Below are 18,720 nucleotides of genomic sequence, written 5' to 3' on the forward strand. Positions count from 1 at the left end.
GCCAAACAAAAGTGCAAGCGAATGAATCGGGACTGAATAAGCTGACCCACTAGTTAGTGCCGAATAACAGTGAATTATTGTAATTAAATTCAGTCATTCTACAAAGACATAATTACTGCGGCTTTTATAATGTTAAGAGCAGGAACATATTGGGATCTTTAAAGCTCTGTTCTTGTCAATATATTCATCGGTGGTGTGAGCTTGGCCTCTATTAGCCTTCGTACGACATGCAATTAGCACGCTGATCGTACCTGTAACAGTTGGTTACAAATGTAATCATTTGATCAAACAGAAAGATAAAGTAATCTTTATGTAAATTATGGCTGATTGGTGGAGGAGGACAGCGTAATCAACACTGAGAGCGCCGCTGAAATCCAAGAAAAAAAATTGTTCTACCAATAAAGTCTATGGAGCTATATCTGTCTCTAAATTGTGAACAGGAAATGGGAGATGCGTTCATAGATGCGTTATATTTTGTGGAGACACATATCACAAAAAGACGACAGGACAAGGTGGTGAAACTGAATGAGAGAGGTTTTTATGTCTTAAAAAATATTTTGATTTAACTTGTTTTTCTTTGCTCAAAATACATTATTCTTCACATAATAATAACTGCGTGAAAAGATATTCATGGTGACGATTTCAGCTTTTAAACATTTGAATTCAACACAAAGACCACTCAAATATGCACACATTACCTGTAATATGCAAACATTAACTGTAATATGCACACATTAACTGTTATATGCAAACATGTGACAGAGGAGATGGCACACTAGTTTTCGAGGGAAGCATGCGAAGAGCTTTGATGTGTTTAAATATCATCTAGTGTTCCCTGTTGATAACTTCCACTATTTTGATACTGCCACATATTTAATTCTTGCAGAGTTGCATGTTTTATTGTGCACTGTTGACTGTATTGTCAAAACTACTGAATCATGTGATGTTCAACAATACTAGACTAAGAAGTAGATACATTACCTGCACAAATGTAACAGCATAAATATGCAAAGAAAAAGCATTTGGCTATGTAAAAAATAGCCAGCAATACATCTCTATTGCTGTCTAATAATATATGAAAGCTATTTCTGTGTGTGCAACACTGTCTTTCCACTGACGGACTATAAGGACCCTCCCCAGTGGAGTTGTGTGGGAATGATGGGGGCTAGATGTGGGAGCTGTACACCACTCAGACCTGCTCTATTACAATGTTTCCACCTCTCTGTGCACCAAGATTTTGGCAGCAGTGTTTGTTAACAGGACCTCAGTAGCTCCTTGGCAAGGCCACACACTCCAGCAGCTTATGAAAATGTAGCAAACTTTGTTTGACAAATTTATATAGGCAAGCTCAGCATATGAGACGATGTTTGACACCTCGTGGCTGCCGTTGTGCTGCCTTAATGAAAACGAGAGGGGACTCCTCACTGCGTGAAAAGAAAAATCTCCTAAACATCCAAGTACTGTGCTGAAAAAAAAAAGGATTTGGAAATCCATAAGTAATTTGCTGCATGTTGCCAAACTGCACTGCAACTTCCCACCAACTAAATATAAACAAACTACAGAGAAATTATTCATTATGACTGGGAGACATCTGACAAGATTTATTTATTGCACGTTTGAAGCTGCTTTCTCAGACACGTTTAGTCTTAACCATCTATAGCTCGTCCCCGGAGTGCTTCTTTCCCCCACTTTCAAGTGGAGATTTTTTTTTTGTACAAAATGGCTTATGGCTTTAATGCCTGCCAATAAATGACAAGGCGTTTTCTTAGTCTTTCATCACATAGTTCCCCCTGCAGATGCAGCCAAGTGGTTGCAGATTCAGAGGCTGTTTATAGCCGCCGATGATGGCTTTCAAATGAGATTGCACCATGATGAATTGGTCCGAGTGACCACTGAGGTCATCTGTGCGTTGTGGTCTTATGTCTGATACTTAAGCCTCAGCTATCATTTATGTTGCTATCCATTCCTCAACATAAGCAGTTATTCATTCATTTCCATGAATTATTAGTTTTATTGAGACATTTTCTGTCTCAAGCCATGAGTGATCAGCTGCTAACTAAAACATGTTTATAGCCACTGGTGAAATGTAACTACAGTCAGTACATTTACTCATGGATCGTGCTACAAATGCAATCTATTTGGACTTTACTTGAATTTTAGCATTTTATGCAACTGTATATTTCTAATACATCTTAGAGATATTATACTTTCTACACATACATTTGTGTGACAGCTTTAGTTTGTAGTTACTTTTTTCAGATTACAATTCCATAACCTTCCTGCATCATATCATGTATGACCATAATATAACCGCAACTTTTAATAGTTTTTCTTGTGTTTTCTTATGAGTTGGGAAATCCTTTTACTTCTTCAGCTAAATAAACTCCTAAAAATCCTATTGGATCAGCCGGAAAATGCATAGTCATAAAGATGAAAACAAGGCAGATTTTTCCCATAAAATGTTGACTTTTCTAGCAATACGTGGTTGTTACAGGACAGCGACAGCTGCAAAGCATAAGACCATCTTTTAGAATATGGTGCTGTAATTCATATTTTTACAACAGTTAAAACACATTAATGCAGCAGTAAAGTAATATTGATCATATATAATACATTTGCTGATAGTCCTTACATACATAAGTTCGGGTCGTAGAATATTTTTACAGTGGCGACTCTTATTTAATTAAAGGATCTGAATACTCTTCCACCAACGGGTACAGATGACTTCACGTGCATTTTGTCAGCCCTAAAGCCAGAGTATTGTCAATTCAGAAGAATAAATCATTCTGTTTAAAGTGCAAATGACTACATTGTTAGCATAATTCAAAATCAAGGAGGCCCATGTTTCTGACATATACAGTACACAGAATTGCAATGTCACGTGAATCACTATTGGCCCATGTAAGCCACCGTAATCGATAAAAGGGAAGGACAGGAATTCTCTCTCGAGCTGAAAGAATTGGTTGATTATTAAATGAATCATTAACCAATTAAAACAGTTGTTAAATTCTTGACTCTCAACTCGTACCGTGTTTTAAAGTGTTAAGTTACTACAGAACTGTGACTTTGAAAAAAAACTTCTTTTTTAAATGCATTTTTTTTCTCTTCTATCCCACCCATGCTGATATTTTAGGCCCCTGCATCTTGCATACATTAGCCACTGTTGTCCATCAGTAAACATAATGAAGCGTAATGGTAGATCATTTGTTCACTGATGCACTGCCTTGTAAAGACGAGAGAAATTGATTCCGTTGCGGTGGCTCTGCTCTACTTTTAGTATTCACAGTGCGAACATGGCACGGCACTCAGACGTGTCAGCAAACAAACACAAACACTTCTGTACACACACAAAAACTCCCAAAAGTACACAGACACACATGCATACACAAATGTGATTGCAAAAGGCTGACTTTTTTTTTTATTGGTTTGCAAACAAGTGTTTGGTAGAGTGTTCTCCATGGGAGGCAAACCATTAAACAAACTGCATGCAGAAGAGCAACAATGTGTATCTGGTTGGCAAACACGTCAGCTGAAACATACATCATCATGATCGCACAACTCACCTGTATCTGCCGTACGTCTGCTTCACACAGACTCACACAAAGAATACATAAAAGCACATCAGCCCACCTTCTGCATCCTTATAAAATGTAACTGAGAGTACAACCACAACAATAACCGTATTATCTCCACACTGATGACCACACAGAAATCATTCATTCACAGTCATTTCAACCAATTGTATCCCAATCTTTCCCATTGCAGTGCCTATTAAGGGCATAAAGTCAAATAATGACCAAGGCAGCAAGATCAAACAAATATTTTTGGGGAAAAGACTTGTTAGATCCAGGTCTAAATGTAAGGTCACTCACTCTCAAATGCACTTTCCAGGGGCTGAGGTCTGACTCCAGCGCGAGTGGGACTTTCATCTTGTTTATACATCTAGATTAATGTTTCATTCAACCTTGTGAGAGAATGCAGTGGAGGTGGATCTTTTCAGTTATGGGGAAAAAGTTGTTACATCAAATAAATATTTTTTACTGAAAACTTAATTTTCACTAAAAGCACAACAGTGTGGTGTCATAGTGAAATTAATTAAAACATGTTGACCATGGCTTATAATGGTTCACTATCTTTTAATGTTACAGACTGACAGACTGACTGATATCCTTTGATGTAAATATTTGTATAATTTGGAGGGGGGTGAAGAACAACTATGGAAGTTGTCCCACCATGCAGCACCAAAAATGCTGCCATCTCTGCCCCGTTCATCATTCAGCGGTCGTAAAAAAAAAAAAAACATTTATGTATGACCAACTCGTTATACAAACTGGCTTAAGTTACTACAATAAATGTGGTCCTTTTCTCTATTTTAGGAGTAATATGTATAGTGATATGGAGAGTGATATATATATATATATATATATATATATATATATATATATATATATATATATATATATATATATATAGTGATATGTATAGGGCATTTGTGACATTTTTTTAATTTGTTATCTACAACATTTATTTAGTTATGCCTTTTTTAGTTATTAATGGTAGAACAAATTTTCCCAATACTGTAAGGATAAGTGTTTTAAAGCAAATAACTATTGCTTATTTAAAGGATAGTGGAGCAATGTCTGCCTGAGCAGAGAAGGAAGTCGCTCTTCCGCTGTGTGTGTCCTTATCATCTCTCTGCTTTGTTGGCGTAGCCAGGCGCACAATCTGATAAAGTGTCTCAAGTGATGTCACTTGAATGAGTGTTGGTTGGTACTGAAGACAACACGATGGGACATTTAAAAAAGGTATCTGGGTGTGTGGAGACAAGCGAGGTTAACGGGCCTCTGCTGCCCTCATCTTTGCATGAAGACACATTAGCCTCTACCAGCAGAGCACACCTGAATCTCTGAACTGATCTTAATTGTCAGCATTCAAGTTGCATTGTGGGTAATGTAGGCACCAGATTTGTGTGGATTAACATAGACCATATGTTTGGTTCTGCTGGATAGATTTTGCTGTATTGGTTGAGTGCTATTTTAATAAAGCTAAGGAGGGCCTAACTTATTTTTTTAGAATTGAAACATAACATCGAGCCGTTCCACATCCCAATCATTTTCATACATTCCTGAACAGGCGGTGTGAGTGCTCCTTTACTTCACTGAAGCAGGTCTGGTAAGTAATATACAAAGAGGTTATGAATACAATATGCCGTCAGCTCTAGTGAAATGTTGTGTTATGTAAATCGACTAAACTATTGTTAAAATTATGGGTGAGCCCGCCCAGGGAGGATAATGCACATGTAATGACCCTCAATGTACAGTAACTCATGCTGTATGGCAGCACTGCACCAAGACAGAAAATAGAGCCAATTCCTTTTGTGCTCAGTTTTTACTTTCTTTATACCACTAGAGACTACAGGAGGAAAAAAAAGTCCTTTAAAATGATTTCCTTTACTGCATTACATTTGCATATGAACCATCTACTGAGTGATAACAATTAATTATCAATGACATACAACAATTTAAATCTTGCGCAGGGATACCAGAAAACATATTATGATAATGAGTTTATACATTACTTGTATATTCAATTTAATTTAATGGCATTATAGTTCTAAGTGCTTTTTCATTGTCCTTTCCTTTATTCGATTCCCCTGCAACGGTGCAGAATCTGCTGCTGTGCAGAAATGTCTTTGAAGGGGTGACTCTTGCTCACGATGAAACAGCTACTGTAGACTATGATGTGATCCTGTTTCTCATTCAGCACAATAAAGCAGGGAGGTATCAAAGAAGGAATACAGCAATACACTGCTGCCAAAGAATTAATCCTGTCTAATCCAGCTCTGTTCACGGTAATTTATATTTCATGACATCCTTTGACATTGACAAGACATTTTAAAAACCATCATAAGATGTTGTGTTTACTAATTCATTGTGTTTTTAGTCTATTTTCACAAGATGTTTATCGACTGGTATTAAAATGAAGGCAGCATGTTTAAACTTCATTCAAAACACCATGACATACTTTGAGGTAATTAACTGGAACTATATTGTGGTTTTCGTTAACATTTTACAGAAATGGACAACTCTTTGATTAACAATGAATCCTCATTATTTTTAATAAAAGAAAACTACATTTTGGCATGTTTCTCTAAAAACCTGTTTTCTTTATTATATGAACTAAGACAATGTTTAGGAGACGGGTAAGCCACCGAGATTCTGACGCATCTCGTCTCGTCAGCAATTCAGTTTGCAGTGTAAAGTGTTATTCCTGCTCTGGGTGAAAGATGAATCCTTTATTTCATAAAACTATGTGTATATTCTATAAGGTTACAAGTTACATATAAAAACAAAGCAAGAATTTCTGTTGAAGCCAATAGCCACAATGATCTTATTAGCAACTGAAAATGTTTAAATGTTTAATTGAAAATCCAACTAAATGTATTGCATTTAAAGGTTTTACCCCGAAACAGTGTCGGAGTGTAAGAGAACAAAATATATTGCTCTGTTTGTTGGTTTGATTCAGACACCCAAGTTAAAAATGTCAAACTTTAAAATCAGAGCCACCAGGGAATGATCTCTGTATCAGGTTATGCTGTGAGTAAGATTTTTCTCATTAGCTGTCTTAATATTTGGTGTCTCACTTAAAATAATCTAATTTGAACCACTAAATGTTTTTACATGAGTTGAATTTTTTAATAATAATTAGTCTGATAAAACCTGAGCCACGTAAATGATTTAAGCAACTTTCATTTGAATGTGTGAATGCACACATGATACTGTTGGCGGAATTCAAACCGAAAAAATGAGAAGTATAATGAGAAGTAGCTTGTACCATGAAAATAAACAAGACTCTCTCATGAGCGTTTGGTGAACACTGTAATAATTATGCACACTCCTTAAGTACCTTGGACTATCAGGGTTATATATTTTTTTACATGCTGAATCCCTTAACCCTGGCATTAGTACCATGCAGAGGTAGAGTTTATTTTTTAACAAATGTAAAAAAAACAAAACATTATTAACAGTAAACACAATAGTTGTTTTATATTGATATTCAGGCAGTTTCTCTTTCAATTCACATCTGAATCAAATAATATTTTTTCGGTAGAAAATGGCTTGTCAAAGGGAGAGGAGACAGGAAATATGAATATACACATATATCAGGAGGACCGATAGTTGTGATAGTTACTAAAAGCAGCAACTATTTGAGGCCCCACATTAAAGTCTCTCTAAAATCCAGCAAAGTAAACCACAGTAAATAAGTTTGGTTTCTGAGTGACACAGCCTATTAACACCAAGGAGGTCATATCAAATCAGAGCCCATCAAATTAAAAGTAGCATGTCAAGACAGGCATACCACGCTGGGAATCCACAAAGCAATAAATTGGCCAGATGATTGGTTATTTAAAATATGTGAAATTAGCTCTCATTGCATAACATCTATCACAGCATGAGCCTTTCAGCATAATGGATAAGACGAAGGTGAAATTTGAATTGGAAAAGAGGAAATAATTACTGAAGGGCACAAGGGCCATTTAATTTTTTGGGGGGGGGGATTTCATATTTTTCTGCCATATGTAGAAAGATAATGAGCATTTAAATACAGATGTGTTGTTTACATATGCCCACGCTGAAAGAAGTATGATGGACTTTTGATTTTGTTATTAAATGTATAACACCGCCCTTCCAATAAACATGTAAAACCAAAGTGGCAGAAGGTCTGTTTGACAGATTTTACAGCCTCATAAGCTCATTCTGCATTCAGGGCTCCACAGCCAACAATGGCTAACACAGAAGTGTGCAGTACACAGATGATAATGATGTTGTGAATATAGAGATCAAAGTCTTCTCGCTCTGGTGATTACGCGTCCTAACAAATGCATGTACGAGAACAGTCTTATCACCTAGGACCACACAGAGGCCTTTCCATATCTGTCGCTCTCAGATGGCCAACCTGCGCCCGCCATGCGCTACGCTGCCAAATAAAAACACCACAGGCGTTGCCTCTGCGGCCAGCCTGGCCGGCTCATTTGACTGATGAAAGGAGTTTCTCAATTTAGAAGGCAAAAAGTTTCCAACACTTTATCACTTCAGAAAAAAAATATTTGCTAATTCAGTGAAACACAAGAAGGACACACGTCTGGAGAATGTATTTACCTTGTTCAAACTTTTGTTGTTGTAAACTTGTGTATCTTTCTTGTGAGCTGGATAAATTATCTTCATTATCTTAACGAGAGGAGCAAAAGGACTATGGAGCAGCTTTAAACAATAAGTTTCATATTAAAAATGCCTCCGTGCTTTTCACCTCGCCAAAGCAGAAACACACTCTTATTCAGCATACGGCTTGTTTCCATTTACACAGGTTGACAAATTGGCTTGACCCCTTGTTGCAGCTTCTCGAGAGGGTTATAAATGTTCCAAACCAGTGTGATGAATATCGTCTTCAGTCATTACACTAATGGACGTGCATTTTAATTAAAGACATCCTCATTTGCATTGCATGTTAATTATCTAAATCATTGTGCCTCATCTGTTCACTGTAATTAGTATCTTTCAACAGCTTTACTGAATCAAGTTATTTCCGAGAGATAACCATGCTCTTTCACTGTGAAAGAAATGCTTACTTACCTGAGAAGATAAAAACAACACAATAACTTCAATAATGTAGTTACTATGAAGTACACTTTTTTTTGTTACTAAACCCATAAAAAAAATAACTTGGAGGTAGAAGTCAACCGATTAATCTGTGCTGATATGAAGTTTTCCAAATTATCCGTATCGCTGTAACTGGGCTCCGATAATGGCCGATGGCTGCTTAGCCATCAGTTACGCAAGGATGTACATTATCATTTTACATAGAGGCTCCTTACACATAATAAAAGCTGCTTTTGCTGAAAATATCTGTGTGCATGTGAGCATAAAGTTATTATCTCCTCTGTGGGAAAACCTTCAACACATTATTCCGACGATAGGGTTGGAAAATAGGGAATAAAACTTCCCCGGGGAACAGCTGATTTTACAGCAAGCGGACAAGTGGTATTCGTATCACATCTTACCAGTTCCATTCACAAAAGTTATCTTTTGAATATATATAATGCAACACTATGAGCTCTTTGTCCGAGATACAAGACCGGCAGACTGGGAGGAAAATAAATAATTAAACTGTTACTTTAATGTACCAAGTTAGCGTTCTGTCTTCCAAATAATACAGCTCTATAACTATCCATTCATTAAATTAAATCGCACACTTTAGGGTCCTCTTTATTCTGGAAATATGCACCAACAGTAGTGGTTTGCATGACTGGCATTTAACAATTTAATGAGACTCGCAGCAGAATAAATCCTGACCAGTAATAAAACACAGAACAGCATCGCCCATTGTAAATACATATAATGTATTCAAACTATGCCATACATCACACGCCAGTATATTCTCTTACTAATTAATATATTCGGAGTGCCAAAAAAGTGGTTCATTAAAGACGGCATAAGTAGTCGACTCGGCTGCTGCAGAAGGTCAATTCAGGTGATTTACCAATAACATACCATAAAATAATCTAAAGAGACATTTTAGTCCATGTTTGTTAATGGTGGGTTCATGGATTGGTTTCTAATGGTTGTTGTCTTTTAGACTTATATGAAATGCATTGTGAAGGTCGATTGACGGAAAAACAAAAAAAACGCTCCTGCACACTGTTTACAGATTCCCTTATCCTCCTACACACGTGCCTGAATACAGGTGACACTAAAGATTACTTCTCTAAAATAATGGCACATGCCTTCACAGATGTAGACTGGTGTGCTAACTCTCCCTCAACACTGGTTTGGATTTCCAAGACAGACAATCAAGCAATGAAGCTGTTGCAGCTTCTCAAGTTCACGTTCATTTTGTCAAATGACTTCACGATCAATGCTGGTTTGATGAAGGGCCACAGGGGAGCAGCACAGGAATTGCTGTTTACCTTGGTTAACAGGTGGCATTCATTAGCTGCAATCAAATAATTATTTCATCTGATTCAGTTGTCTAACTACAGAAAAGGAAGAAATAAGTCAATGAGAACAACTAAATTGTGAATATAATGACGTACAAGTGAGTGATTGTGGAGCGCATGGGACATACAGAAGAGGGTAAACTGCTGTGACAAAGCACCATAACCAGTCTGAGATGCGCATCTCAGTGTTTGCTCATAAAAAGAGTATATAGAAAGGAAATAAGATTTAGCCATGTTTCAGTGTGGATTCATACGTTTTCAAAAAACCTTAGTGTGGAAAAAAGAGTCACTGACTGCGGAGTTTTAGACTGACAGAAAAAGTCTGCAACTAGACACTTTGCAGGAGAACAACAAGAAAAGTGTTCTTACCGTAGAGTAAACATCTCCACAGGAGAGTCGGCTGACACAGTGATGTAGGCAGACACCGTTTCTCTCTGTCTCATGGGTGTGGCTGGCACCAAGACCATGAAGTTGGTATCAAGCCTGTGTTCAGCAAGGAGCGGTGGATTGGGGTTCTGGTAGAGCCTCACACCACCGATCCTACGCAGCGGCGTGGAGGTGAAGGAACCAAACAGCCCTTCCTGGCTTGAGCGGATGAAGTTGTCCTTCCTGGCCTCCTCTGAGTGGCACTCGCCTGCTTCTGTGGACTGCAGCATGTAGTAGAGCTCCACTGGTGTGCCCTCGGACATGTCGAGGTTCCTCTGGCGTCCTGGCACTACGCTGGGTGGGCTGAACCAGCTGGCTAAGGGCTCCAGCTCAGCCACGCACAGACCCAGCACCCCTTTCAGCTGGCAGGTGCCGCGCACCTCCTGGGTTTCATGGAAAGCAAACATATGCACGCAGGGCAGCTTGTCGATAGCGCTGTAATCGTCCCAGTCCCTGCCTGAGACATAAAACAGCACCTGGACTTTGGGCTTGGCCAAGTGAATCCTGGTATTCATGATAAAGGTCTGCACCTTCCAGTTAAAGGTAAAAACAGAAGACGCAGGAAATGTCCCTGGGCTTTGTAGGAGCTCTAAAGGGACAGGTTGTTCCACGGAGAGGGGCCCATAGCTCGTGTTCATTGAGGGCAAACTTCTGGCCTGGTAGATAAAGAAGGGCTCAGTCCGGGACATCAGGCTCGAGTTCCTCATGAAGTCTTGGTTGGCTTCCTTGAGGAAGAACGCCAAGTCTGCATTGAGCACCTGATAGTTGACAGGCAGGTATGTGGGGCTGGAGGAATATCTCTGCGATCCCTCTAAGACTCGACAGTCGGCTACTAAAAGACAGAGGAGAATACAAAATCAGGGCAAGCTCACTTGGTGTAAATGGACAGTCTTAAAGCAAAACAAGAAAATAGTGGGTGACAGACATTTGAAGCAGTGACAAACACCTAAATGTTTAACTGTAATGGGTCGCCATACTGATAGTTCCTATTCTAAATGGGGTGTTGCATAATGTTTACCTGCCACTTGTCTCTCACTCTTTGTGTTGTTGTCAATAGAAATTAGGTTGTGAGTATTATATGAGCGAGTGTCCTAAAGTGTTTGTATTGTCGGTCAAAGAGTAGACACATTCCATCACATCATCACATTAGTGCTGAAACAAGATGAATAGTATCATGCTTTGTCTTGTATTGTTGTTGCATTTATTGCAGTGTAAAGTCAGACTCTCGACCACATGATCGAAACCTGCATGCTACACCATAATGCTTGTACTTTCAAATGATGAATACATACATAAAAAACACTTTTTTTTCCTCATTGCTACGTGTATAATCTTCAGGAAATGACAATTTACCAAATTATTTACTGATTGTCTAGCATTATTTTTATGAAAAACAATCTAATTTTCAAATACAACACTGAGAAAATAGGGTTAATGTGAAATATTTATTACAAATGTCTTATTTCAAAATATTGTACAGCATATTGTACAAAATATTATAATATAATATTGTACATTGCTTTATATTCCAAAAGGAATTTGCAAGCCGACTAAAATGCAGTAAAAGTCTGATTTCTGAGGCCCTGGGGAGTATCAACAATTGTCAAAAAATAATCAAATCAACCATTGAATTCCTGATCGCCCAAATAATGTTGTTTACTAAAATATTAAATAGTTTCTGTAGGAAATTATAACTGTCTTAATTTTATTTTACTACGGCGAAGTTCTTGAATGTCCCTATGGGTTTATGTAACATTGAAAAATGTAAATTTTATTTTGGTACAGACCAAAATGTGAACTATTAGTATTACATATACTCTGTTAAGGGTCCAGGATAATAAGGGGATTATTATGAATCATGTTTAGATGTTGGTACCAGTATGTCTGCTCATCAAATCATCTAAAAACAGATATGTGCCGAATATGTGCAGTTTTGCAAAGATCAAGTTCACAGTACAGTTTGCTTTATTGCCAATGGCCCTGTTAGTTGAGGAACAGCACATCCCGCTTAAAAAAAGATTTTAATCGCAATAAGAAAGGGCTTTGACCTTCTTCTTAAGAGCAATCTGCTGTGTGATTACACTCCCTCAGTATACCACAATCTTCCTGCTCGATGCCAGAGGATTTCTTTCCTCTTATCATCCGTGTAAATCAATGTCCCGACAGTTTACAAATCAGACCGGGATTTGTGATTCATGGTGCCCCTCTTGACCTCAGTGCTGCTGTCCCGCTGGGAGTGCAAGGGTGCAGGCAGGCTGCAACCCTCAACCCAGGGGCAGCGCTAGTCCTACTTCGGGCATCAGTTAGCTTCTCCAGAGTAAAACACTCTGATCCGGACCTTGTCCTTACAACAGGGAACACAGACGTCTGAGCAACAGAGCACCACAGAGCAATTTGTGTTTTTTTCCTGAACAAGCAGGAGCCCTGTGTTGTTTATTGGCAAGAGGCATTGTTGTATACGTGGCTTTGTGCTGCTGACACTTGAAAAGCTTGATAGTCCGGCAAGACACGACAGTCGGCACAAAGTCATCCTCTCGTCCCTTGGTGCTGTGGTAATGTTACTCTCACTCTCGTGTCTGGGCCCTCATGTCTCAAGTAGAGGGAAAGCAAAGTGCTCTCTCCACTGGACTGCGCACCTTACTCACTGCGATCCAATGGATGTTTCACAGCTGACAGAAAGGATTCAAATGTGTTCAGACTTTTGCTTCTACAGAAAACATGGCAGATTACTCCTCATTCAACATAATTTCAAAAATTGCATATTACGCTCCTAATTAATGACTGGACCTGTCATTGTTGTTTTACTTACATATTTTACATTGTGCAGCAGACAGAGGCTCTTGTAACTTATAGATCTACAGGGACCAAATCATTCACTTATTAGAATATGATAAAAACATTACAAATAATAAACTTCTAAAACGCTGCTATGTTAATATTTGATGCCAGCCACATCAAGAACCAGGCAAAATGAGTCTCTAACTATTTACAATTGCAAGTGCTGTAAACATAAAGACAGACCTTGTTCAAGGAACTTGAGGTTTCATCAAACTACCATGTCTATCAAAGAAGACATTTGAGTGCTATTCAAAGCAAAGCACTGAGGCGTATATTGTGTCAAAACAAAAGCTAAAATAACCAAATATTCTGGTGGAGAGGGAGAAATAAAACACAAAATTGAAAATCCAATTCTAATGATCTCGCGATGTCTGCACCAAACTGTTACCGTGTTAAATAGTAAAATGTACAGTTTGGACAATGTACAATAGGGATCAATGATAAACACAGTTTAACTTGATGTTAACTTAGCTCAAACTATTTTTTAAATGACTTCAATCCATGCTTGTTTTTCTGTTCTGTGTGTGTGTGTGTGTGTGTGTGTGTGTGCGTGTGTGTGTGTGTGTGTGTGTGTGTGTGTGTGTGTGTGTGTGTCCAAACAGTTGCGAATCAGTTCGCTTTGCAGCAGCCTATGCAAGCAAACCGTTTCTCAGAACAGTTTCTGAAAAGAAAAATATGGAATATATAAACTACAATAATACTGTAGTATTGCAGGAAACATAAAGCTTGGACATCTCCAAACCCACATCCGGCATAATCCAAATCAGCACGCCTGTGTTAGATATTGGAATTAATAAATCATAAAAAACTATTTCAAGAGGAATAGCTCCCTCCATTGTTCTGGGGAGGAGAAATTGAAAAACACAGTACAAACGTACTTCTCAAACTCCAGTGGTTCTTTGTTTTTCTGTGCAGCAGGGGTGTAGCTCAGATAACTGGACCCCCTGAGAGAATATTGCTCTCGGCACTCCTGTTTAATAAAAGCTCTCCTTTGGAGTCTGTGTGGGTCCCCTCCTGCTGTGGCCCCAACAATTGGCTAGTTATAATGTCCCTTTGGTTAACTTTTACTTTACTTCACTTCACTGGATTGTTTATTAGCAGTATGTTGCAGCGTTAACAAAAGTGTGCAGCATATTGTTCTGTTTTAAAGGATTAGTTGGACATTTCAAGAAATAATTCTGAAAGTTTTCTTTTCAAGACTTAGATGAGAAGATTGGTACCACTCATGTCTGTGCAGTAAATATAGCCACATCCAGAAGCCAGCTAGTCTAACACAGCATAAAGACTGCAAAGAAGGGGAAACAGCTACCAGCACATAAACCCATATAGTCAAATGTTAGATGTTGTTTGTTTAATCTGCACAAAAGTATAAAAACAACATGTTGTCGTTTGTAATTCTTTTGCATTCAGACAGATCCAGACGGCCATCCCCCTGTGCTTCTTGGCTATATAACACAAATAATAAACAAATGACCAACAATCTGAGATGTCTCATTGATCTGTTGTTTCCTCAAACCTGCCAACAATTCATTTATCATCTCTGTTCTCAGTTGTCCTGGTAAGTTCTTGTATTTTTTGCCATGATGAGTCTGATAGAGGCACCAAATAATATGTTCCTTGAACACTGAAAGTTACTTGGAACACACCAAGCACACTGGCTTCCCATTTAACCCTGTGAAGAAATAGGAATTGGTCCATTTTTCTTGGAAAACCCAACACTTTGTGTCCTCTTTTCTACTGGAAATGACTCCTGCATGGACAGTCAGTGCATCCCCAGTGAACAAATATGAATTGCTTTGCATTTCATTGCAGTTGAGCTGAAGAAATATTAATGGGGAATGTTAAAAGATGCCAAGTGTACCAGTCGAATTCCATCATTATAGGGGGAGGTGGAGGGATGCACATAACTATTAGCTGGTAGAGAAATGCTAAGGCAAAGGAAAAATAATGATAATTCAACTAAGAAAAATGTCTATTTCAGCACACAGTTTATGATCCACATCATGTATAATTAAATGTTCCTATTGTGTGGCATTAAATTGTAAAACGATAGGCAGCATTTTGCTGAGGCAGATAAATTCAAATGTTTGAGGTTCTTTCTTCATTTCCAGTTTTCAATAAGATGTTTTTTTCTCTCTCAATTAAAATACTGTTGAAGCTGTATTGTCCTCATGTCAGGACCTCTCACCGATGAGAGACTGGTGATTTCGAACAAATACAGAGAATGGTTATTGGAAAATGGTCAGTACTGTATGTCTGCACAAAAGTAGTTATTTAGATTTTCACACAGACTAAATTGGTCAGTCCAACACTTTGGGCCAGATTGACGTATCTAAACGTTCTGAATGGTCCCACAAGGATGAATCCTAATAACTTTGGCAATCTCCTGACATTTCATCTTGCGCCACCAGGAGGTCAAAGTTTTCACTCATCCAGTGAAGCATTCCCGTAGCTACTGGATTGCTTGCTACAAAATTCTGGACAGACAATCACAGTTCCCAGAAGATCCTTTGACCTTTCTTCAAGTGCTACCATTAGATTTACATTCATGGTTTTGAGGGAACAGACTTTGGTTCTGGCCATAACACAGCTCAGTGGAAAACAATCTTAAAGTCTCACAGAAAAAAAGATCTACAATCTCTGTCAAAACTGGTCCAGTTTCTGTGTAATATAGTCTCTACGGCAGTGCACAAGCATACAGGATGTAAAAGCCTTACACAAAATATCTGTTCCAATTAGTTTAGTTGACACTTTAAAATATCTGATGCCACTCCCACACATTGTCAATTTAAGTTTTCCAGTTTCTGAGGTTAGCAGTCAGAGGATTTCCTGTCAGACACGGCTGTGTAGAGGTGTGCAGGGTCTCAGGTGAGTGTTAACTAGTCAAGCAGCACCCCTTCTCATACAGGCTCACTCATCCTACCATGGGGGCTCCACGCTAGGATATGTACAGCTGGAATAGGACTGGCGGAGCGAAGAGCAGCCTTCACACTAACAGAAGCTGAGTAAATGAAAAGCCGCAATAAAGGACACCAGGGGAGGAAAGGCAACATTCCTGCTGTCCACTCCTGGCTGTCGTAACATGGGTGGACACGGAAGCGAATGGCTGCCCGGGTGGCTGGCTGGTCTGTTGCCAGTCTTTATGCTTCATCACACATGTCAAGACAGACCAGAAATAAGCAACAAGAACAGAATGCTCAATGGGAAGTTGCAAAAGTAGATTGTGAGCAACAATGGACAAAGTAATAGAGAAAAGGTTGGATGTTTTCTTTGATATCTGAATTATCCTAAGATATTCAGTTTCTACACAAGGGTCACATACAAAAAGGATTTTCAGCACGTTATTGCAATGCTGCTGTTTGTCGAGGTTTACAATTACACTGTCTTTGACCCACATCCTGACCCTGAATCCTTCTGAGCTTTGCCATGAATGCCAAACAGGACAATCTTAAACATGAAGGATGACTGAAAGCTCTCTAGTCCCATTGAATTACCCACATCATATTTCTCTCCTTGTTCAATTAATGAGGGCTATTGAATTTGTGACAATGCGTCAAGAATAATAATTACACTATTTCCTTCAAGGATCATTTGCAGATGATTTATGCTTTTCAGTCACCAAGAAATTCAAGAAAGAGGGACTGAGAAAATAATCAATACATGACACAGTATGGTTTTCCTTCATGCCAGCTTCCATAGAAAAGAAATCATTCAGGCACATACAAGTCTGTGGAGTCCGCCTAACAGATAAGTAAGAGCCATGGAGAATGGAGGTATGGCCACAATACAAAGTTTTATTCTCGCAAATATTCTACACACATGACTCTTCTTATCTTGTAGATGAGCTGAATGTAATGCACAATGATTGCTTTTGATTACGGTTTAAATTAAGTGTATGGTTTGTGTGTGCGTGTGTGTGTGTGTGTGTGTGTGTGTGTGTGTGTGTGTGTGTGTGTGTGTGTGTGTGTGTGTGTGCGTGTGTGCACGCTAGCAGACTATTGAGGGACCTGCTGGGTCTGTTTGTTGCCTCGGCGCTAATGGATGGCCACATTTAAGACACTAAGAGCTAATAAAGAGTAATGGGCCTGTGGCTTCACAAGGGAGGAGGACGAGCTATTTTGAGTTCATGAGAGAAAGCATCATCTCTGGGATTAAAGAATATCGACCGATGAAGAGTAAACACTGCAACGTCGTGCCGCTGGCCTGCTTGGTGAAGCTGTGGATGCAAGAGACAATCCCAAATAGGCGCCACTGTTAATGGGAATGTTATTAAGCGATGCTGAGAAGGGCCTCCAGGTGCTGCGAGGAGCCCTGATATGTCTGGACCAGTATTACCGCAGCAGGCGACTGCAGACTGGGTGGCAAGAACCCTGAGCATCCTGCGGGTAGAGAACAGCTCCTCCTTTGTTTCACCCAGTGCACATGGCTGGAGGGGAAAGGGGCTGAGAGCTTTTGGCCTGGTTTGGGAGCATGAGACAAGAACATATCTGTGTGACAATCAGTATTCAGGTGGCCCCTCCGGATTCTCTAAAACATAAACTGAGCTCCTTAATGAATCTCTTCCCCTCACACTGGCCTTTATTGCGAAACGATATCGTAAATCAGGCTAAATACAGAGGCAATGGCCGGGCAGAGTCAGTCGGCCTCTTTGTGAGTGCAAAGGAACATTTAATGGTGATTGAGCTCTGTTAGGGCAGAGGAACAAGTGGATACAAATACAACCAGGACTTATTGGCCACCTACTGATGAGAGCTACGTTAGAAATTATACAATTACACAGCAAATAGGATTCTAGGGGCAGATTACATGACGATTGATAGTAATCACTAAAAAATGGAATTTTAGATCTGTTACTGTAACTCCCATTTCAATGTTCTCCAACTCTATCATAGCTACCCTCATTCAGTGTTATCACCAAAAAATCATGTTAACACTGCACTAAATTAAGGAACCAAAGAAAATCAAGCAGTTTGATTATAAAGCCTGCCTTTGAAAATGCCGCTTGAAAATGAAGTAGAGTCTCTCTGATGAGTGTGAGGAGGCCGCGCGTGATAATGAAAATGGGTATGAATCAAGCCAAAATATGGTTATCTCCTCCCAGGGCCAAGACACATCAACTCCAACTTTTCACATAGCCAGCAAAAAACATAACTTCCGAGTTCAACGATGGTCAATTAAAAAAAAATCTCACAATGAACAGTTGTTACAGAAAAGCCACAATCGGGAAGTCTTTGGGTTGTTTGCTGAGGAACCTCGGGATAATTGCTGTAAAATCCGTAATTAAATCCCTTTATATAGTCAGTACAGAGATGTCCCCCAAATCGCTTTATTTATAACAAGGTGTGAAAAACAGAGCTTATAAATGAAAGAGTTCTGTAGCACAGTGTCTTTGTATTCTTAAGTACCTCCTTATCAACCGTGCTCCCTCCCCAAATTTACTGGTAAACCTCTCCCCAAGGTCA

The 18,720-nt window shown here is 39.0% G+C and overlaps 1 protein-coding gene across 2 annotated transcripts in view; it reads right to left on the reverse strand.

Annotated features, from left to right (window-relative positions):
* Positions 1–18,720, reverse strand: part of si:dkeyp-14d3.1 (transmembrane protein 132C) — a 111,585-nt gene that overhangs the window by 76,891 nt on the left and 15,974 nt on the right. Inside the window, exon 2 of one of the 2 annotated variants that reach the window (XM_068605243.1) lies at positions 10,364–11,249. In XM_068605243.1, coding sequence (XP_068461344.1) covers positions 10,364–11,249 — 886 coding nt within the window. Of the gene's footprint in view, positions 1–10,363; positions 11,253–18,720 lie in introns of both variants that reach the window. The other variant, XM_068605242.1, reaches the window with a different exon arrangement.

Source organism: Clinocottus analis, unplaced genomic scaffold (genome assembly GCF_023055335.1).
Source record: "Clinocottus analis isolate CAN_PGR_092001 unplaced genomic scaffold, fCliAna1.0.p SCAF_7, whole genome shotgun sequence".
NCBI classification, from domain to species: domain Eukaryota; kingdom Metazoa; phylum Chordata; class Actinopteri; order Perciformes; family Cottidae; genus Clinocottus; species Clinocottus analis.